At 55.2% G+C, this 21,840-nt stretch overlaps 2 protein-coding genes across 6 annotated transcripts; both read right to left on the minus strand.

Moving 5' to 3' along the window:
- Positions 1-2,537: 2,537 nt before the first annotated feature.
- Positions 2,538-10,325, minus strand: AMT (aminomethyltransferase). 3 transcript variants are annotated; one of them, XM_059716143.1, is made up of 9 exons: positions 10,217-10,325; positions 7,283-7,450; positions 6,756-6,836; positions 5,861-5,992; positions 5,646-5,724; positions 4,737-4,882; positions 4,314-4,494; positions 3,741-3,896; positions 2,538-3,238 (listed from the first exon to the last, which is right to left on the minus strand). In XM_059716143.1, the coding sequence occupies exons 1-9, from the start codon at positions 10,298-10,300 to the stop codon at positions 3,060-3,062; spliced, it is 1,206 nt and encodes a 401-aa protein (XP_059572126.1). In that variant the 5' UTR covers positions 10,301-10,325; the 3' UTR covers positions 2,538-3,059. The 3 variants fall into 3 exon arrangements, with proteins under 3 accessions (XP_059572126.1, XP_059572125.1, XP_059572127.1); XM_059716142.1 differs by having other exon boundaries at positions 10,169-10,315; XM_059716144.1 differs by lacking the exon at positions 5,861-5,992 and having other exon boundaries at positions 10,169-10,315.
- Positions 10,326-11,131: 806 nt separating this feature from the next.
- On the minus strand, positions 11,132-21,171 carry NICN1 (nicolin 1, tubulin polyglutamylase complex subunit). 3 transcript variants are annotated; one of them, XR_001373494.3, is made up of 7 exons: positions 20,988-21,165; positions 20,089-20,277; positions 19,280-19,393; positions 16,965-17,036; positions 13,798-13,902; positions 13,045-13,245; positions 11,132-11,607 (listed from the first exon to the last, which is right to left on the minus strand). XR_001373494.3 is itself a non-coding variant. In XM_006274935.3 (7 exons), the coding sequence occupies exons 1-6, from the start codon at positions 21,117-21,119 to the stop codon at positions 13,204-13,206; spliced, it is 654 nt and encodes a 217-aa protein (XP_006274997.1). In that variant the 5' UTR covers positions 21,120-21,164; the 3' UTR covers positions 11,132-11,607; positions 13,164-13,203. The 3 variants fall into 3 exon arrangements, 2 of the variants coding, with proteins under 2 accessions (XP_006274997.1, XP_019352570.1); XM_006274935.3 differs by having other exon boundaries at positions 13,164-13,245; positions 20,988-21,164; XM_019497025.1 differs by lacking the exons at positions 11,132-11,607; positions 13,045-13,245; positions 13,798-13,902 and adding an exon at positions 13,909-16,308 and having other exon boundaries at positions 20,988-21,171.
- Between the last annotated feature and the right edge of the window lie 669 nt (positions 21,172-21,840).

Raw genomic sequence — 21,840 nt, forward strand, 5'->3', positions numbered from 1 at the left:
CCATACGAGTGGCCCTTCTCTGGACCCTCTCCAGGTTATCCACATCCCTCTTGAAGTGCGGCGCCCAAAACTGCACACAGTATTCCAACTGCGGTCTGACCAGCGCCCGACAGAGGGGAAGCATCACCTCCTTGGATCTGTTCGTCATGCATCTGCTGATGCATGATAAAGTGCCATTGGCTTTTCTGATGGCTTCGTCACACTGCCGACTCATATTCATCTTGGAGTCCACTAGGACTCCAAGATCCCTTTCTACTTCCATTCCACCAAGCAGGTCATTCCCTAGGCAGTAGGTATGCTGGACATTTTTCCTCCCTAGGTGCAACACTTTGCATTTCTCCTTGTTGAATTGCATTCTGTTGTTTTCTGCCCATTTGTCCAACCTGTCCAGGTCTGCTTGCAGCTGTTCCCTGCCCTCCGGCGTGTCCACTTCTCCCCACAGTTTTGTGTCATCCGCAAACTTGGACAGAGTACACTTCACTCCCTCGTCCAAGTCGCTGATGAAGATATTGAAGAGTATCGGTCCAAGGACCGAGCCCTGCGGGACCCCACTGCCCACACCCTTCCAGGTCGATACCGACCCATCCACCACGACTCTCTGGGTGCGACCCTCCAGCCAATTCGCCACCCACCGGACTGTGTAGTCATCCAAGTCACAGCCTCTTGTTTACCAGTATGGTGTTGGATACCGCATCGAAGGCCTTTCTGAGGTCTAAGTATACAACATCAACCCCTACTCCTGCGTCCAGGCATTTTGTAACCTGGTCATAAAAAGAGACTAGATTAGTCAGGCATGATCTACCTGCTACGAACCCGTGCTGGTTTCCCCTCAGCATAATTTGTCCTGCCGGGCTCTCGCAAATGTGAGCCTTGATAATTTTTTCAAAGACTTTGCCTAGGATGGGGGTGAGACTGACTGGCCTATAGTTGCCTGGGTCCTCCTTCCTCCCTTTCTTGAAAATGGGGACCACATTGGCCCTTTTCCAGTCCTCCGGGACCTGGCCCGTGTGCCACGAGCGTTCAAATATTACCGCCAGTGGCTGTGCAATGACGTCAGCCGGTGCCTTCAGTACCCTCGGATGGAGCTCATCCGGGCCTGCCGACTTAAAGGCATCCAGTTCCTCCAAGTGACTCTGCACCATCTCAGGGTCTACGCATGGCAGTCTGGCACCCTGCTGCTGCCTCTCTACAATCCCAGTGAGAGCCTTGTCCTGCCCCTCACTTAGGAACACTGAGGCAAAGAACTCATTGAGGAGTTCAGCCTTGTCCCCCCTGTCCGTCACCAATTGCTTCTGCCCATTTAGTAGGGGTCCTATTCCACTCTGGGCCTTCCTTTTACTCCCTATATATCTAAAAAACAATTTTGTGTTATCCTTTACTTGGGATGCCATCCTCAGCTCCATGGTAGCTTTGGCCCGTCTAATTGCCTCCCTACAAGTGCAAGCAGAGGAGGTATACTCCTCTTTGGTAATCTCTCCCCGTTTCCACTTTTTATACGCTCCCCTTTTAATCTGCAGGCTGCCCTGGATTTCTCTGGTCAGCCAAGGAAGCCTCCTCGCCCCTTTCCCTCTTTTTCCTCGCATCGGGATCATCTCCCTCTGTGCCTGAAGGATCATTTCCTTCAGGCACAGCCACCCTTCCTGGGCTCCCATCTCTTCAAAACTCCTACTCTGCCGTGTGTCCTTGACTAATCACCTGAGTTCATTGAAATCAGCTTTCCTAAAGTCTAGCACTTTCACCCTACTAGTTACCTTTCCCACTTGACGTCTGAGGAGTGGTTGGGAGTCCATGGGGCTTGTTGCTTTGCTGGGGGTACTTTGGCTCTGCTTTGCTGCTAGCCCTTTGCTGCTTGATTCAGCTGTCTGGAGCTTTGGGCACCTTTGTCCCATCCAGGTAGGAACATGCTGACTGCCTCCCCACAAAGGTGCAGGAGAGTGAAGTAGGTATATGGCAGTATGGGGGAGCCCATCTGCAGCCGTCCAAGTGAAGAGCATGATTGGATGTTACTGTGTCCTAGCGAGCCCCCTGGCAGGTAGCCCCAGCTCACTTGCTCTGTTTCTCTGCCCAGCAGAGGAATGCAATTTGCTCCACTGGGTGTTACTTCTTTACTAGGTATCACTGCTCCCCTTGGCCTGAGGCCATAACCCCCACACAGCATAGGGTTCTGGGAGCTTCCATCCTGAGCTGTCTGAGGCACTGAGAGGGAACAGAAACCCCTCTCTGATGGAGTGCGGAATTGTAAGGGGTGGCACTACCTTCCACAGGCATAAAAGGGTAGTGACCATGTCCTAGTGCCTTCTGCTGTGCCCTGTTCCTGCCTCGGGCTGGCAGGCCCAGGCTGCTGGAAGCAGTGCTTTACAGGAGCCTTAGCAAATATGCTCCTTCCAGAGATGGAGAAAAGGCAAGGAAAAGAGCCATGTGAGGCTCCTGTCTGTGGACAGCAGAACTTGGACAGGTTTCTGCCTGTGCTGTTACCTAAGCAGTTTCTGGGCACAGGCCCAACATAGAGAAACTATCAATGAGGAAGAAATGGGGAATGAGAAGAGCTAGGATCTTTAATGGAGGCAATTATCAACCCAATTACAAAAAATTGCAAGGGAGGGGGTCAACATTTACTCTGCTGGCTTAATGCCTGGTAGGAAGCTGCTGGCAGTGTATGGCACAAGTGCTGCGTGAACGACAGCTAGCCAAAGCCTGTGCAGACAGAAGCCAGGGGTATAACACAGCAGCACAGACAGATGTTTGTTGAGTCCTGCATGAAAGAGCAATGGCTCCCCATGGAGACGGACCTTACCCAGCATTAGCCATGGGGTAAGATAAGGGCCTAAAAGGCTCCTTGCAACTCACTGCTTTGGGACCCTGGCTCTCCATGGACATGGGCCCCTGCAAGAAGTGTTGGGGAAGCCCTTCTTGTCCCCTTACTGCTTTGGGGCTGATGTGGTTCCTAGTACAGAAATACCCTGAGCAGTTCCCCCTACCCCCACCACAGGAGTCTCCAGGAGCAGGGATCACTGTTGGGGAAAGTTGGTTCGGCTCCCCTAAAACTAGCAGCAAGCACCTCACTTGATTGTGTAGTAGCGGGTGGGCACAAAGGGCATCTTGCTGACAAGGGCAGAGTAGTTCTTCTTCCTCACTTCCACAGTCAGCACTGTGTCCACCTTGCTGTGCTCACTCTTGATGTAGCCCATGGCAATGTTCTTCTGCAGGCAGGGGGAGGGGCAGCCACTGGTCACTGTGCCTGGGTCCAACCAGGGTAAAAAGGATGGGTTAACTGGGGAAGGGTGCGGATGCTCCAGCCATGCTCCTGCTGGGGCACTGTATCCATGAGTGTGCTGGGCCCTCAGGCAGGGAGAATGAGTTTCATCTGGGAGAGGTGGGTTGTATGCCTGCAGTAGAGGGAGGTAGCTGGAACTTGCAGGTCAGTCCAGTATTGGGACAAGAGACAGCACATGCTGGTCAGCCACAGGGTGCTCTTCCCCCCCCGCCCCCCACTGGTGCTCATCCAGTATCCTGTAACAGGGCAGTACCTGTATGCACAGAGTTCTGACACTGAAGCCTATGCACGAAGAGGGAGGTTTGAAAGGGAAAGGGTTAGCCTTGAGCAAAGCCCCAAATCACCCTGGGTTACAGCAGAGCAAGGTGGAGAGATGCACTGTGACTGTACCCCACCCTAACCACTAGTGGGTTGGCTGGTTGGCCTGGGCACTTTCTAGAAGGGATGGCTCGGCTCCCACACCTACCAACAGTCCGGCCTTCCAGATCCAGGATACGTGTGTGCTGACGGATTGGGGGCCCAGTGGACATCAGCCCCACTCGTTTGCACTTGGGCTTCTCTTTGATCTGTGGCACAATGATGGCAGCACCAGGAAAGTCCATGGCTGCACGGCGCCGCTTTCCTGGAGGCAAGAAGACAAGGCAGCCAGGATAGCCCCTCCCCCATCTCAGTAACCCTCTAGGCTCTATACCCACATGTACCCCCAACAGCAATGCTGTAGTTTGTGCCTCCCTGTAGTGGCTGTCATTCCCATACCAGCTTCTCCCACCCATAACTAATCAGTTCCAGAGCTGTCGTCATAATTCCAAGGACATAATATCTCTGAGCACCAAGGCTTTTGCCCTCCTCAAGGTGCCCAATCTTCCCACATCAGCTCTCTTCCTCCTCCCCTGTCAATGTTGACAAGCAGCTCACACTGGTCACAGCTGCCAGGCTGAGCACTGAGACCCAGCTGGGCCTGGTGAGAGAGGTGACTGCCAGGGCCCAGCTGGGATTCGGGGGTTGCTAGACAGGATCCATGGATGCCGCTTGCACCTACCCAGGGTCCACACCAGACTGGCTTCCACAGGTGTGGTGGTCTCATCAATGTCATTTCCATAGAGACAAAGCCCTGCCTCCAGGCGCAGACTATCCCTAGCCGCAAGCCCTGCCAGCCAGACATCAGGGTCATCAAGCAGCCGCTCAGCTAGCTCCACCACACGTCCAGCAGGCAGCGAGATCTGGGCAGGGGTGGAACTGACAGGTCAGTACTCAGCACCCCCATGGACAAACTGTCTATCCTGCCTTCCCCACTCCCACCTAAGCAAAATAAGCAGTTAGTACCCAGCACTCTCCACCCCATCTAAGCAGTGCTAATCCTGGTATATTACACCCTCCAACAGGGACAACTACCTATCACACACCAACCAGGGCAGTGGCCAGCACCTCTGAGGCTCCAGGGGCCTCCAGCCCTACATAGTACCTCCACGCCATCCTCTCCAGTGTAGCCACAGCGCGTAACCCTACAGCCTGGTACTCCAAACACATCCATCACAGCGCTGCTCATGAAAGGCAACTTGGCCAGGTCATCTGACACACCTGCCTGCAGCACCCGCACTGCTGAGGGACCTGCACACAGACAGGGATGCCATTAGGATCCAGTCTCCCTATGCTGTGGGGGAGAGCTGTAGTGCTGAGAGAGCAACAAAGCAACTAAGGATCTGGAAGACTCCCTGCCCCAAGAGATACCAGGAGAAAAGGTTGAGTTGGAGCCTCACTTGGAAAACTAATGCCCTCATCTGAATTTCTGTATGGAGTGAATCTGGGGAATAGGGGCAGACATGATCTGAGCAGGGTGTGGGGCCCACAGCAAATCAGCCTGTGTGGGGCCCTGCCCCCGGACGTGAGGAAGCCGACGGCAGATTCAGAGGCGGGGGGTGCCAAGTGGCCAAATGTGAAGCTGGCAGCTCCATGGGGTCCCCCAAAGCCTGGGGCCCGGGGTGGTCACCCCAATTCGTCCCCCCCCCCAGGGGTGGCCCTGCATAGGGGCTTGCATTCTCCAACTCTCTTCTGCAGTGCATCCCACCCAGTTCCTGTGCCCTTTGCTTCTGTAAGGTTTTGGGAGTGGCTCTGGATGAGCCCTAGCCATTGGAGTCCCATCTCAGCTCTGTCAGCATGCCAGGAGAGAGCTAGTGCTTCAAACTGACCCAGAACGGAGGATAGAGTGTTATGAGATGGGGCTGAGAGACGGAAGGACCTCAACACAGCTGATCCCTGCTCCTGCTTTGGTGCTCAGAAGTAACTTTACCCTCCCAGAAAAGTGTGAATGCCTGGCCATCACAAGCACATATGCAGTAGGCTGTGGTGCTCCCCTGTGTAAGGACCCTCTTACCTTGCAGAGCCAGCAGTGCATTCTCCCAGACCTCCAAGTGCACGTCATTGCCTGCTGCTCTCAGCTCCTGTGCTCTGGTCTGCAATCAAGGCATCAGGCAGGTTAGCAATAGACATGGGGCAGCTAGGGCCCAATAGCAAACTGACCTGCTCCAGTACTCCTGAGACCTGGACCAGATCCCCAGGGTCTACCAGGCCACGCTGATTTCTCTGTACCTGCATGAGAGCCAAGTCCTTGTCACTGCAACCTGCATTGGACACCACATACAGGTGCTGCTCCGAAGTGCTGGTCACAATTAAATCATCAATTATGCCTCCCTTCTCGTTAGTGAACAGAGACAGTGTGCCCTGGAAAGAAAAGCCATACTCACCCCAGAGACTATTCGAGCAGGTTGTGGAGCCCAGAGCAAAAGAGCCTGTGCGGGGCCCCGCCCCTGGATGCGATGAAGCTGGTGGCAGATATGGCAGGGAGGAGGGGAGTGGGGGTGCCAAGTGGCTGGATGTGAAGCCGGCGGCTCCGCCCGACTCCCCAGAGCACGGGGCCCGGGGCGGTTGCCCTGATTTGCACCCCCAAGGACAGTCCTGCTCACTCCCATGTGGTCACCGGCAATATCACCAGGCTGGACTCAGACTTCTCCACTCCAACTGCCCAAGGAAATGCCAGGCCGGGCAAGAGGTAGCTATCATCTAAGAGTCCCCTTATGAGAGGCTCCTGCAATATGAGTCCTGAGCTCCCGCCAGCTCTGCTGGTGCCCCGTACTCCAAGCCCTATCAGCCCAGCCTTGGAGTGCTCCTGAATGGACAATGGAGTAACTTCTGAAGTGCTTTTGTGTTCTGGGCAATGTCTTCTTTGTGACCAAGAGCTGCTGAGGTCCTTGCACTTGTGGCCTGAGCAGGACATAGGGTGATGGAGCCATCTGACTGCATCAGTGCTGGCAAGGCCCAACCCAGCAAGCCAGGAAGTTGGCCTTGACCCTCCCTGACCAGATCCTTTGGAACAAGGCCACACATTCATAAAAACATGGATCTGAGCCATGAGTAGGGACCTCCCTATGCCCAGCAGGAGTCCCAGGAGAGTATGTGAATTTGCAGAGGTCCACAATCACTATACCTGGTCAGGCTTGAGCTCAGCGATGTCCCCAACCACCAGGCTCTCCATGAACTTCACCCGATCACGGCCAAACACTTTGGTCTGGGGAAGAGATGCCATTGAGTCCCAATTGCCAACACCACCCTCTGCCTCTGCCAATCCCTGCCACCACAGAGAGCCCCATGCTAGTGCCCATTGGAGAGCTCCACCCGATCGTTGTGCCAGCACCATCTGGAGTGCTAGAATATAGCCTCACTCCACTGAGAGGGCTCCAAGCCAGGCCATGTCTTCCTGGAAGGTGTGGACACTCTTGTACTTAAGTATATGTCCAGTGCCCAATGTAAAATGTGGGGAAAAGAGTTGGTCTTAGTGACCCAGAGAAAAGGACTCCTGAGTTCTTTACTCTCTGCCTTGACTTGTTTCCCATCTCCTCAAGAAGGAGGCTTCAGCCACTGATGTCTATAGGTAGTATGGGGCCTTCTGACAGGAGGGACTAGAAGAAAGGCCCCCTAGTGTTCCCCAGGCACAGCCCCTCCCCCCAACGCTACCTGGAGCATGTGGGACACATCAAAGAGGGAGCAGTGTTGCCTTGTGTGCATGTGGGACTCCAGGTGGCTGTAGGTATATTGCACAGGCATGCTCCAGCCAGCAAAGGGCACCATTTTCCCACCATGCTGCTGATGGAAGTCATGCAGGGGTGTCTGCTTCAGGCCAACCTAAAAGAGGGACAGGAAAGGAGGATCCAAGGCTCAGGGAGAACTGGGCCTGCATGGGCAACAGCACAGGAAGTCCCTTAGGAGCAGGCTGACTCCTATGCCACTATCCCCTGACCCAAATGGCTGGTCACCAACAGGAACTGGACAGGAGAAGGTCTGGCATAGGGAAATATGCAAGGCTGCCACAGGGATCCCAGAAATTGCCAAGATGGCTAAGCCAGGAGCTACTGGAGGAAATATTTCAATGAAGGGACAAGCTAAACTGCCTTGTGGGAGAAAGGGCCATTAGTTGGGCACCAGAACATGGGGGTGGGGGGGACTCAGGTTCAGCTCATGGAAGCCAACATGGAGGCAGAGAATTCCACACAATGGAGAAAAAGCAAGTACTGGGAGCCCAGGCATATGATCTTCAGGGGCTAGCACAACCTCAGGCAGTGACAGAAGACCTGGAGATGAGGGCTTGATTACCCTGCCTGGAGCAGTCTAAGCTTTATTTCCCATGCTCCCTGATAGAGTGCCCTTGCCAGGACTGAGCTGGCTGTTGGCTGTATCAGGCACTCTTGGCTGACACCTGCCTGCACCACCTCTAGTGCTAGGTGGGGCATCAGTGTTCAAAGCCCAAACCACCCTGTCATGAACTCTAGAGAACTAAACTGACCTCCAGCTTGGTCTCTTCCTGGAAGGTGACCCCTAACTCCCACAAAATGAGGGCCCTTAAGTTCAGGGGTATGACAGGGAGCCACTAACTAGCTTTTCCCACATGATACCTGTACCTCCCCCAACCCTGACCCCCAGCACATGTTGGTTGGTGTCAGTGTACCTGGAACCTTTGCTCAGCTGAGCTGATAAAATTGCCTCTGCCTGCTTATTCTGGGGGCAAAGTCTGGGCTCAGCTCTGCCTGGGGGGTGGAGCAGCACATCCCCCAGGAACTTCTGCAGAGCAGAACTGGAATGGACACTGCCAATTGACCAAGTGGCTTTGGATGTTTGCCACCAACGTGACCCAGTTCACCATAGTGCCCTGTGCACAAAGCACTGCCCCAGCATCAGTGACAGCTGAGATACAAGTGTGGATGCAGCAGGCACTGAGATGCCTGGGGGCAAGGTAGTCACTGCCTGTGTTGGCCCTATGCACACACATGCTCTCCTCAGGCACCTCACAAATTGGAACAGCCAAACCTGCAAAGTGGCTGAACTATTTGTCTACCCAGAAGTATGCACATACTCCTGCCAGCCCCTACCTGCTACAGGCTCTTCAATGCCCCAAATGGACCAGCCCCAACAAGCTGTCACCTGCAAGCTACTTCTCCCCAGCCACAGTGGGCTTGGGACTGGGCTCTTCTTTGGCAGGAGAGTCACAGTTCCTGTTTGGTCAACTCCTGCCTTCTCAGACCAAGGCAGGATACCACACCCTTACAGCCAGGGCTAGGAACAAGAACCACATGAGCAAGAAGCACAGGAGCAGAGACCTCCCAGAGCAGTTTGGCCACTAAGCTCCCCACCCAACCTTCCTTGCCCAGGTAGGCTGTCCCATGCAGAATAGGCTGGGGCTTGCACCAAGCAGACAGGAGACTTTCCAGGATCACTTGAGCACTGCTGGGAATTACTTGCAAGACAACCTGAGGAAACACCTCCCCTATGATCATGGTACAGGTTTTGGGGATAGGGCTGAAGAGGAAGCTATGCAACTCCCATCATCCTGACTTAGCTGGCACAGCATATGGTATCACAAGGGCTGGCACAGCACCCAAGTGGCCAGAGGCCCTAGTTTATTATTCCCCTGAGCTGGAAATCTGAGTCACATGATGAGGATCAAGGCAAGTTTCTTCCCTTTTCTAATTTTCAGACTTTAAGCCAAATGTGAATGAGACTCTGACCCACAGAGAACTGGATACAAGATGGACACCGTGGCCCAGCCAAGCCACAGAGCTATGGCCTGGGCTCTTGAGGCAGAGACAAGTTCTTCTGCTTGTTCCTCTTAGAAATCTGCTGGATTCCCCGGGAAGAGTTTGGAGGGCACTGGCCTCCTGTGGGCAAGAGCAAGTGCTGCATTTTAGAGGGCCATGAGACCACTGAAGTCCACTACCACCCCCTTCCTGCAGGTGTGAGGGGCACAGCCCAGGCTTGACTGACTGAATGAACACCCAGCATTATCACCAGCTTGTGGCATGTTCAGGTCACTGTAGGAGTGGCGCTGCCCCCCTTACCCTTTGCTGTCTGCCTCCTTTACCTCCTCCTCATGTCACCAGGGCTCATGGGCATCCTTGCCCCACCAGTCATCATCCCCAGCGCAGCGGTGCCTGAAGCTGCCCATGAGCACAAGCTTACTCCTGCCAGCTGCCTGCGCCAACAGCGCTGCACCAGCATCCGGCCTGGGGCACCCACCTAGCAGGGCGGAGAGGCTGGGACCCAGACACCTGCTTACGCACTAAAGCAGCGTCTGCCCTGGGGACAGGCAGGGCGGGGGCACAGCTCAGACACCAGGGCTGCAGCTCCGAGCTCGTTGTTTATAGCCTAAAGCCGCTGCTCTGAAGGAGCCCAGGGCCCGGAGCTGCCAGCCCCGACGGAGAGCCCCAGTGCCCAGCGGCTGGATGGGCCCCCGAGCAACGCGGCGCCGCAGGGGGCTCCTGGCCGCTCCCTCTCCGAGGGGGGCTCGGGCGAGGCCCCCGGGCAGACGCGCCGCCCAGCACCCGGCCGGGGCGGAGGAGCGGGGCGCACCTGCCAGGCGCTCGCCCAGCCCCGACGCCCGGGCTTCGCCCCGCTCACCGGCCCGGAGCTGAAGCGCCTCCCGGCCCCGATCCCGCGCCGGAGCCCAGCGCCCAGCGCAGCGCCGCAGCCCGCCCGCAGCATCCTCCCGCGGCCTCTGCCTGACCCCTGGCCGGCCGGGCCCGCAGCCAGCACCGCCCCCAGCGCGGCAGCCTGGGAAATGGAGTCTGCTCCGCCCGCCGCGGCCGGCCCCGGGGGACCCCTCGGCAGCGGCTCTGCGCACCGGGAGCCCACGCTCCCGCAGCCCCGCCCGCGGCCCGGACCCTCTCGGGGCAGCGGAGCACGGGGCCTTCCTGCGCTGCTGGGGGCGAGGCAGCCGGGTGGTCGTTCCTTGGTCTGAAGCTGCAGCAACCCACGCCTTGAACAGCGGTGCATTCAGGACCCAGGCTGCCAGGACTAGACCCCACCAGCCTGGGAGGGAATCTCCTTGTAGGCCCCCTCATGCTATCCAGCTAGCATTGTCCCAGTGTCGCAAGTCAGTTCTGAACAGCAGGAAAGAGACAGTGGAGGCCTTGCCCAGGCAGTTCAGAGGTTAGGGGATTTTCAGGGACTGCAGGTGTGCTCAGAATAGCCAAGTTTGATTTGACACTTCACTGGGGCAAACAGCTATGACAGCCTTGAGCCACAGTGGAGCAGCCCTTGGGATTCACCAGCCTGTCTCAGCAGGTCACAAAGGCTACTAACCACATCTCCTTTCACCAGCCATACCACTCCTATAAAGCCTGGTGAGCTTTCCCCTCTTGGGCCAAATGCTGTTGGCACCAAGGGCCAAGTTAGAAACAGGGCTACTAATTCTGTGACACATGCGACAGCACTGGAAACATAGAGGGAGCTCCTGCCAGCCTTAGTTGGAAGGGCAGGGGGAACAGCAGCTAGGTTGGCCCAGGCTTTTTCCAAAAAAACCCACAACATATATCCAGCTTTGGAGTCTGTTCCTTTATTAGAGATCCATCACAACAGACACACACCTTTCCCACTCCAGGGAATGCAGAACAGGCTCTTTCCGCTCCCCCAGGGTCCACCAAGCCTTGGGGAGCAGCTATGGCACATAGTTGTAGCTGTTCGGTGTGTAGATTGGGACAAGCAAGAATTGGCAGCTTAGTGGCTCGGCACAAGCCTGGATGGCCCAAGTTTAGGAAGCACTAACTTCTTGAGCACCCCTGCAAAGTCTCCTTGGGCCTGAGGTACAGTGGTGACGATAACACTACCCTACTTCTAGTGGGTGGGAGAAAAAACATGGGAAATACTACAAGGGGTTTGGGCACTACTATACTTTCAGCGCTGCTGGAGCTCCAGCTCTTGTCTAGCCAGCTTCTGCCTTTGCAGGCTCCACAGGGAAGAAGGGAGGCCAGCCCAAACAACACTTCATCATTCACTGTTTCATAGCCAGCCTGCAGGCAAAGAAGAAAAGCAGAGGTAGCCAGTGCAATAAGGACATTAGGGAGTCCTAGTTCAACTGCTCCTGCACTTCTGGCTAAAGCTAAATTTTCAGTGTTCCATGACCCTGTACAGGCAGATCTGGTGGAGAATTTCCCATCCTGCACCTTTCCCTCCTGCCACCTCGATCTGCTAAGGGCTCAGGGCAGAGATCAGGGCACAACACTGAGTGCATTTGGTCCAGGATTCTTTGAGGCAGTCTCTTTGAGCACCAGTTTCACCATTTTCCTTTTCTTTTATACCTCTTTTATAGTGCAGAGTCAGGGAGAAACCCCATGAAATGCAACATGAATTTGCCCTGCCAAAGCCTGCTCACAAAGGTAGAAAGAAACCTAGGTACTAATGCAACACACATTCAGGGCTGGCAGGAGCAGGCTTGGAACGTCAGAACTGCATGAAGGCAGAGGAAAGCCACCCCCCCCAATGCACGCACACACACACACACACACACACACACACACACACAGTTGTTTCAGGGTCCATCCCCTGAAACAAGGTCTCTAGGAGGCCATAAGTGTCTGGCTGCCTGTTGCTACTTGACCATCACCCCAGACGTCTGGGATGCTAAGCCCAACCTTTTTACCTGTCATTAGTGCGGGGGAGGGGGAACACACTGGCTCTCACCACCCTAGTGCTCTTCTGAGGCTGATTTCTGCTGTCTCTGATACCCATGGAAAGAATGCTCCAGCAAATGATCCTCCTCCCTGAAAAGGCAATTACCCATCCTGCACCTTTCACCTCCACCTGCCTAGAGCCAGTAAGGTAAAGATCTCTGGTCTCAGTTCTGCCCCATCACACACAGGCCTTACCAGTAAAGGGATTGTTTAATACTCACAACAAAAATCTCAGCAGCCCATGCAAGGAAGACATGTCCTATCCTACTCACAGGTGAAGGCAACAGAACAGGAACCATCACCCTGTAAGCCCATCATCTCCATGCTGCCAGGGGAGTGGAGGAGATTCAGTTTGTACTATGGCCTCCCTGAGGGACTCCTTAGGGCAGAGTAAAGGTTGTATGTCTGTGCATTAGCACTGTTCCATTGTGGCAGGCAGGAGCACAAGGTGGCCATAAGCTACTTCCTACTCAGTACCTGTTATAAGAGCATCAACTGCAGGTTCTTAACGCTGCGGCCACCAGCAAGATCATATGTGCAGAAGATCCCCTCCAGTTTGGAGTACAGTAGTTTCAGCTGACTGCCCAAACCACACTAAGCAGAAGGATGAGGCCAGCAGCAGCAGGCCTAGAAGGAAAGGCCTCTCCAGTGTAATGTGGAGAGGTGATATGGTTTTCTCAGGGCCAAGGGAGACATTCAGGAAAAAAGGCTGCCCAAAAGCAGGAAGCTTGGCCACTGAAAGAGTTCCCAGAGGGAGGCCATCAGTAAATGACTCACTTGATGCTGTGAGGTGGCTCAGACTGGCTATGGACAGCCAAAGGCCCTTATCATGTAGCTATCCCTTTGGATCCAAAGCAATGCAGGTGAAATGTGCCTCAGCAGGAGGACAAGCATACCAGGTCAGGCAGCTCTGCCTGCTTCTGCTACCAGGAGGGCTCAGGTATAGGAGAGCAGATTGACATCATAGCAGCCATCCACCTGAAACACAGAAAGCATCAGTCACTCTCTTCCCAGGGCCACACTACTGTCTGTTAATACTGCTGCCAGTCTCTCTCTCCTCAGTGACCCCCTACTGGGACAGACTGGGATTACAGGAATATCTGAAAACCTGGAACAGAATGTCAGCCCCCTAAAACTCCCTCCCAACTTACTGTTGTAAGAGGCAGGGACTGCAGGAGCCAAGAACCCTTTAAGAGCCTGTTTTCAGACAGCAGCTCTTGTTGGCTGACCTGGGAGCTGGACAAGGCTGGGACTGCAGGGGCTTTGAGCCCTCTCATTCAAGTCCCGCCATCACCTTCTCTTGGGAACAAGCTGTGTTCAGCACATAAGAGCAATTTCAGTGGCCTGATAGCATTTTCACAGTGATATCTATTGGGAGATGCTTACTGACAACACCTCAAAGTAAATGCAGGAGCTGCCAGCTTTTAGGGTGCACAAATACTCTTGGTGCTTGCCAAGACATGCAGGAAGACCAGAGTCAAAGACTGGGGCCAGCCCCTGGGCAGTAAACTGAGCTAACTGGGAACTAACGTCAAAACGCCCAATGCGGGCAGCCGCTCTGTTGGCATGGATCATCTCTGTCAGCACCCACATCTGCTGCACCTCTGCCGACACCTTCTCCGGATTGGGAAGTCCCTGCAAACAAGCAGCGGTTACCAAGAGAAGAACCTCCCTACTGCAGCTTAGAGAATCACCACCCGATCCTTCAATAGGCACTGCCCCTCCCCAGTCCTGGGCAGCACAAAGACAAATTATCCTGCTCAAACCCAGGGCTGTAAGCTCTTTGGCACAGGGGCTGTCACCAACTGTTTGCATTGGACCCAGAGTACTGCAGCCTTGATATACAACAAAGCTTCTGGTGAAGGGGGCCAGCAACCTTTTCAGGCTGTGGGCCAGAATAACCTGGCTCCAATCTGGTGCAAACTAGGTGGCTTTGGTGGCATGTCAGTAGCAAGGGGGGTTTCCTGTGCCTGTGCCAGGGCAAGACAGCTGGAAGCTGCACTGGCACCACTTTTCCCAGTCCCCTGCTCCCTGGCTAGACTGTAAGCACCTTCCAGCTGAGGGGAACTTGAAACTGCACCTATGCTGCTGCCACTTCTCCCTGTCATCCCACATCTCCACCCCCACCCCCCAAGACTGCAGCATGGGCACAGCTAGAAGGCACCCAGCCTCAGCCAGCTCAATTCCCAAATGGCTAGAACCTGAGCTGCCGCTGGAGAGCAAGGGTCAGGGGAAAATGGCAGTGACATGGACACAGCTTCCAGCTACCCAGCCCCAGCATGGGTGTGGGCACAGGCAAATCCTTCCAGCTTAGCAGGCCAGATTCAGTAGCTCTGTGGGCTCTCTCTGGCCCATGGGCTACACATTGCCAGCCCTCGCTCTAGGCCCTACTGCAATATTATAATATAATAAAGGGCTTAGTCTGTCTGTCTGTGCATAATGCTTTTGGGCAACTGTGCATGTGCCACCGAGAGGGCTGGTGGCGATTGGCTGCCCTGCTGCTTGCAACTGCCAGAGGAGGCAGAGGCTGGCAGGGGGAGGGAGCCGATGCCACCACCGCCACCTCAAGCAGGAAGGTGGTTGTGGTTGCTTCAGGGGAGGAGGCGGAGGCGGGTGGGGGAGAGGGAGCCAGGCGGTTGGAAGCCCTGCTGTTCTGGAGAAGGATGTGGAGGCAGGCAGTGGGAGGGAGCCTCTGCTGCCACCAGCACCTCAGGCAGGGAGGCGATGGTTGCAAGCCCCACTGCTCTGGGGAAAGGAGGTGGAGGTAGGCAGGGAAGAGGGAGCCGCCACACCGTGTCCAGCCCTGCGACACTCCTTCCCTCCCCCGCCACTCTGTGTCCGTTTGGCTTGCTCTGCTGAAGCCATTCCCTGCTCGTCATTCTTTGCACACATCTGCCTGCAAAGGCCAGGAAAACCATTTGTAACAATGCATTTGGCTGTTTCACCTTTTGCTGTCTGTAAAACTGTCCAAATAATGAGAGATACATTTCATATGAGAGGCAATTCAAACATTTTTCCAGATAATAATGACTTGTGTTGGTTGCATACAGTGGTCATTTACTACTGCTCACATCCCAACTTGGACAACCTGTGGAATTCCACACCATGATATCCAAATGGAGTCTGTCATCTGCTCTGTAATCTCTGAGCTGAACGCTCAGCCTTGCTGGCGACACCAGGTTCCATTCCTCAGCCTTTCTAAAACAGACACCCTACCCTGCACTTGCTCCAGAAACCCCTGCTGGGTTCAAAAACAAGGGTTACTCTATTCTAAGACCTCACCCAGTCATGCAGTGCAGGAGGGAACAGGATATCTCCATGCCATGCATGGTTGCTCTGCCATCCCCATACACATACAACAGGGTTCTCTTAGATCACCCCTTTGAGCTGCAACCTGGTGAATCCTTGTTCACATGGGTTATTCCACTCATTCCAAGGAAGATCACTCGGGTACTGTAGTGCTGGCAGGATCAGCCCCATTCCCTGCTTGCCCTGTCCTTCACTTGATCCTTGAGAATCATAACCAGCCACCTCTCTGGGCTGCACTGCACCCAGATCTCTCTGCTTAGTTCTATTTTTCTGACTACCTAGCTCTATTGTCTCCAGTTTCCCCTCTGAGATATCAACCCCTGCACATGCTCCCTGAGCATTAATATTCTATGTTGCAGAGACCTCCCTGCTCTGTTCCCTTGGGATGAGGTGACAGGGTGGAGGAAGTGCCATTGCATCATGCCCTGCATAAGCCTAGAAGAAGGGTGATTGAATGACTGGAGCAATCAGAAAACTTCAGTGCAGTAAAGAGATCTCTGAGAGTCTAACCTGGAGGAGGGAGCTATTGTCCATCCTTGGACATACTTCATGTGTTAGAAGAGCACTATATCCCAGCTTGCCAGAGAGGGCTCAGCAGTCCAGTGGAGGGGCCTGCACAGGTTGATTGCACTCCTTTTCCCTGTTGTGGTGAGTTCTGAATGGTCTCCCCAGTCCGGTAGGCTTGGTCTGCCCCTTGGACAGTCACTTTCCCCAGCACAAAGTACCACCATTCTGATTAGAAAGCAGTTCACACACACAATGAACCAGGGCAAGGAAGGACACATGGCACAGGAGGGGGTAACCCAGGACCTCAGCATCTTCTTGCAGTTCCTCTCTGTCAGGCCCTCACTGGTGACCCTCCCCAAATCTCCTGCTAAGCCATGAGGCTATGCAATGTCTGAGGGGAAAGTCTTTGTCAGGAGAGGAGGGAGCTGGAAGTGGGGTAAGACACTACAGCCCTAACTGCAGAGGGCAGGGTTAAACTTATGTTTACAATAATGAATACTGGTGCTTATCATTGTGCCTCAGGCACATCCAGATCATAGCTATTATCCAATCAGCTTACTTGATCAGAAAATGCTGCCTCTCACCCATCTTTTCCACCTCCAAAGCAAACAATCTCTCCCCCCCTAATTTCCAGTGCCTAAGGGTGTGTGCACCAAATACCCAATAGGCATTTGGCTCTCAGCACGAACAGGGCATCTTTGTGCAACTTTCCTGAGTCTTTCAGAGTGAGGAATAGCCTTCCTCAGCCGAACTGTCTCACAGAGGACTTCCCCGTCCAGTGGCTACTCTCATCACAGAACAGCCTAGGCCCCCCCTGCTACCTCCCCACTCCCATCCCAGGACACAGTCACCCAAGTACTTCTATAAGGGTGAATACCTACCCCATGCAGGTTTGCTGGCTGCTCCCGAGAGGTGAGATGGGAAAGCCAAGATGGAAAGTCTTTATGGGGGCTCTGAAAGGAAATAAAACTGTGAGGCGAGTAAAAATACAGCTTCAACTTAGCAAAGCTTTCAGGCTGCTTTCAGGTCCTCCAGGGCCTTGCTGCTAACATTAATCTTTGTTCTGAGCAGAACACATGCCTTGAGCTGGAGTTCCAATGCTTGACCAAAACTAAGTTATTTTGTACTGGGCACATATGCATGAGATGATAACTGCGCAGTAGCCTAATACTACTGCGCAGTAGTATGTCACAATAAAAACCATGCTAATACATTACTGTGCAGTAGTAGTAGGCTACTGTACAGTTAGCATCACTAAATAGCCGTGTGCTGGTGTTACTCTGCAGTTGCACCAGTTACTGCACATTGATTTAGCACATGGTTATACAAGTACTAAACTTAATACACAGTAACTATGGTGCATTAATGAACATGTAGATGCGCCCACGCAGAAAGAAATGGAACCCAGTCTGGCTGGGGCTTGACACTTGGTCCATCTCCCCAAAGGATCCTACCCTCCCCAAGTGTGCTACAAGAAAAGCAACTGCTACTAGCATGTTCTTACTTCACCTAAACATGCAAAGGGACTTCAGAGCCATTTGTTCTCAATGGCAGGATCTCACTCCATGACCTAGAACATCTTCAGGAGGCACTCACAGGACTGGGTAGTAGAGGTGCACTGATACATCGGTTCCATGTTGGATCGGCACCAACATAAGGAAAATTGACGACATTGGCCATTGGCCTTTTTTGGCTGATGTGGCTGATCATGCCACCGATAAATGCCCTGTGCATGCATGCAGCCACAGCGCAGCACCCAGGCGGCTAGAAGCGCAGCCTGGAAGCATGGAGAGAACCTGGGTCTGGCTGGTAAGTCTGTTGTGGGGGGAGGAACGAGTGGGGAGGAAAGGGGTGGGGGGGGCAGATTGAGGCCCCAGTGGTGAGGGAGGGAGTGGGGCTGGGGCAAGGCAGGCACTGCACAGCCGGGGTGAAGCACAGGACGGAGCTGTGAGCAACTCATCTGGGGTGCGGGGGGCAGCTCCCACCGCTGCACGCACCCCAGAATGGCACGGAGGCGTGTGGCCCTGGATCTCTGTGTGGGGCGATGGTGGCTGCCACTGCAGGCTGGAGCTGGGGGCGGTGCTGGACTCTTCCCGGCAGGGGATTGGGCTGGGCTGGGCTGGGCTTGGGGTGGGCAGTGGTGGCGCTGGGAGAGGAAGTAGGGGGGGGGATACGGCAAATTTTGGGGTGGCTGCAGCTCCCCCTGTACACCCCTCCCAGCACCATTGCTGTCCACCCAGAGCGCAGCCCAGCCCAACACCCCTGCCAGGAACAGCCCAGTGCTGCCCCGGTCCCAGCCCACAGTGGCAGCCCATCCTGCCCTGCACGCAGATCTGGGGGCACATGCATACCTTCCCAGGGTGTGTGCAGCAGCAGAAGCTGCCACCTCCCACCCTCCCCAGATGAGCAGCTCGGTACCACGCTCCACCCAAGCTGTGCAGCACCTGCCCCTGCCCCTGCCCCAACCCCAGCCCCACTCCCACCCTCACTGTGGGGACCTTGATCTGCACCCCCCATGCCCCTTCCCACCCTCTTGCCCCTTCCCCCACAACAGGTTTACCAGCCAGATACCACTCTCCAACCTGCCCAGCTGCATATTGGAATTGGAGCAGTATCAGCTGATATGGCTCGTTAAAAATCAGTCATCAGTATTGGCCCAAAAATTCTCTATTGGTGCACCCCTACTGGGTAGTCAAAGTCCTGCTCCTAGGAGCCTGCAGCAGCTGAGACAACATGCTATGGCCCAGGCTGCAACCCTTCTGTGCTGATATAGGAGAAGGGGACCAAGCATGTCAGGGGCTTTGCCCAATGAGGGAGTTTCACTTCCTAGGCTGGATAAAAGCATGAAGCAGCCACTCACTGGGAACAAGACAATTAACTCATGGAATGTGGAACCCAGTGCCTCCTGCACTACTCTCCTGATGGAAGAAAGCTCTTTACAGGCAAAGAAGCACCAATCTGAGCTGGGTGGTCAACACTGGTCAGCTAATAACAGAGGTTAGGATAGCCCCATGCCTGTCTCAGCCATACCTACTGATGGGCAGAAGACAACTTGCAGTCACCCAGATAAGCCCTGCTATCATGGGTCAAAACCTTTACAAGGAATCCCAGGCTTGCTAAGTGCTGTAGCCTAAGCAGCCACATATAGGGCCCAAAAAGGGCCCTGACCCATCCCAAGCAAATAAAAGGCACCCACCTCCTGGCCACGAGGGTAGATCTGCAACTCCTCAATGGTGAAGTGCAGCCAGACTGGTGAGGGCTGTCGCAAAATCATACGTATTGCCATGACCTCATCAACATCACAAAGCATCTGCCAGAGACACAATGGAAGTTGAAAATGTATCACTTTAGCTGCAAGAAGCCCAATGGACACTACAGTCAGTCCCTTTAACTGAACTTTGGCACTTATAAGGCAGGACATAGAAACTGTTCAGCAGGACACTACAATGCTACATAGCAATCCAGGGCAGGAAAGAAGTGTCAGGTTTGAGTAAAGAATGCAGGGAGACAGATGGGAGTTGCCCACACTGAAAATCAGTCAAAGGATTATGTTAGCAGACCCCCTCGAGCAAAGCAATGGATCTTTAGTTACAAGCACCCAGGGTTATGTGTTCACACTGCAACAGAAAAACATCAACTGCAGTAGCCCAGTCCCCTCACCAGTCCACAGATCCCTACAGACCTCAACAGGAAGCATGGTTCCTGTGAAGTCACCAGGAGCACTGCTTGGGCCATTCTCAGAGGTCTGTCATCTAAAAAGTGAGGGGGTTTGCTCAATGTGTGGTGGAGGTGGGCTGGCCACAGCCCTGGAACAGCAAGAGCCCTGCAGGGCAGCTGTTTCTTTGTCAGTTCAGGGCTCAGAAGGGGAAGGGAGTCAACTGTCCAGGCAGTCTACATAAAGTATGGGAGAAACAGAGCATGCTGGATAAGAAACATGCCTTGGCTCTGCAGAGAATAATCCAGCCCCACCCTTCACCCTGTCCCAGTGGGACTGAGCGTCCTGACCTGGTGCCTGAAGACAGAGAAGTAATCTTGAGAACCCTCCTCTGTGTGCGGGTTGGGCATGAGGCAGTAATTCCGCAAGCAAGTGACCCACTTCCTGGGGCCCTCACCAGCCACATCCGCAGGGCTGCGACGCTGCACCCGGATGGTCAGGAAAGCCGTGTAGAAATTTTTAAATACAATCTCCTGCAACTGGAATGACACCACCAGCTGGTCACAGAGAGCAAGGCACATGGGAAGAGCTTCTGCTCCCTGGGACTTGCACTTATGCCTTTCAGAGACCCTCCCATGGCAGGGAAACAGCAGTCTGCTGGGCCTTGCTCTGGCCTCCACATTGCAACCCCCCTCCCACCTGACTGAGCTCAGCACCAAGGCTGTGGGAGCAGCCCAGCAAACAGACACAGGGATGTGTAGGAAGAGCAGGCTGTACAGACTGGACCAGGAACATCCCATGGTGAGGCAGGCTGCTTTCCACTTTAATAAGAGCAGCCAGGGAGAACGTGGAGAGCTGAGGGGCCCCCAGAGACAGTGGTCTGCAGAGAATGTGCATGTGCTCAGGGGGCACTGGCTGTGGTGGGAACAGGGCTGTGTGGCCCCTGCAGAGGGGAGGCCATTTCCCTCAACCCCACAGGATGAAGAGCTCAGCCTCGGCCGGGCCCTACAAAGACCCCCGGGGGAGTCCTGCATCTCCCCAACAGCCACCTGCAGCCCTGGCTCCGCCCCTCACCGCTCCGCGCCCGCTGCCTGCCTCGCTCGGCGCGACCCACCACCCCAGCGCCGCGCCCGCCAAACGCAAGCCAGGCCCCGGGCCGGGCGGCGGAGCGCAGCAGCCTGGCGGCAGAAGGGTCGGGGCTGGCCCCGCCTTCCCCGCGCCCCGGCCCGCGGCGGTCCCCGCCACTCACGCCCACGGCCCCGGCCTGCGGAAAGGCCACGTCGATGACGGCCACGCCGGGCAGGGCCAGGTCTGTCTGCACGTCCCCCGCCTGCAGCGCCACGGCCGCCCGCACGGCGCACGGCACCGGCTCCCGGGCCATGCTGCGCCCCGGCGGCGGCGGAGCCAGCCGGCGGCTAGTCACGTGACACCAGCAGGCTGCGGACCCGGGATGCGACAGCCTTGGCAGGGCGGGGCTGCGCCCCGGGTCGCCATGGAAACAGCTGCGGGTGGGGGCGGGGCCTGGGGTCCCAGCTCTTGCCGCTCGTGCAGTCCGATGGGCCGAGGCGCGCGGGCCGCAGCGGGGCGTGTGGGACTTGGGATTCACTTTGCGGCCCCGGGGCTACATGGCAGCGGAAGGGGGGAGCGGGCGGTTCTGGGCCTGAGAAGCGTCGTTGGAGCAACCCGGCACGGCCGGAGCTTTGCACGAGCGCTGAGCCCGGCTCTGCCCGCCTTTGCCTCTGCCCCGCAGCGGGGGGTACCGGGGAGCTCGGCTGTGGCCCAATGAAAGTGTCACCCGCGCCCGGGCAGCCCGGTGCCAGGATGCAGGCGTGTTGGTTGTGGCTGTGCTGGTCGAAAGGCACAAGCAGACAAGGCTCTGGGTAAATGTGATCTCTTTTATTAGACCAACTAAAATAGTTGGAAAAATTCTTCTTTGCAAGCCATTCTTCAGGCAAACTGTTTGTACCCAGAAGCTGGTGAAGAAGACATTTTCCACCTATTCTAGTTGGTCTAATAAAAGAAATCAGACTTGCCCAAAGAACCTTGTCTGCCAGGATGGAGGTGACATTTAGCAGATTTCTGTGCCTCCCTTCCCAGCACAG

The sequence above is a fragment of the Alligator mississippiensis genome, chromosome 12 (assembly GCF_030867095.1).
Source record: "Alligator mississippiensis isolate rAllMis1 chromosome 12, rAllMis1, whole genome shotgun sequence".
Taxonomy (NCBI): domain Eukaryota; kingdom Metazoa; phylum Chordata; order Crocodylia; family Alligatoridae; genus Alligator; species Alligator mississippiensis.

Bases quoted from the DNA above. Each gene is read 5' to 3' on its own strand.
- AMT (XM_059716142.1), bottom strand. From the start codon at position 10,300: ATGCTGCGGGCGGGCTGCGGCGCTGCGCTGGGCGCTGGGCTCCGGCGC. The intron at 3,897-4,313 runs GTAGGTGCAAGC...TCTTGCCTCCAG, and splicing joins CAGTCTGGTGTGGACCCTGG to GAAAGCGGCGCCGTGCAGCC. The intron at 3,239-3,740 runs GTAGGTGTGGGA...GGTTGGACCCAG, and splicing joins TCTGGAAGGCCGGACTGTTG to GCACAGTGACCAGTGGCTGC.
- NICN1 (XM_006274935.3), bottom strand. From the start codon at position 21,119: ATGGCCCGGGAGCCGGTGCCGTGCGCCGTGCGGGCGGCCGTGGCGCTG. The intron at 20,278-20,987 runs GTGAGTGGCGGG...GTGTCATTCCAG, and splicing joins CGCAGGCCGGGGCCGTGGGC to TTGCAGGAGATTGTATTTAA. The intron at 13,246-13,797 runs GTTAGTTCCCAG...TCTGTGTTTCAG, and splicing joins CCCGCATTGGGCGTTTTGAC to GTGGATGGCTGCTATGATGT.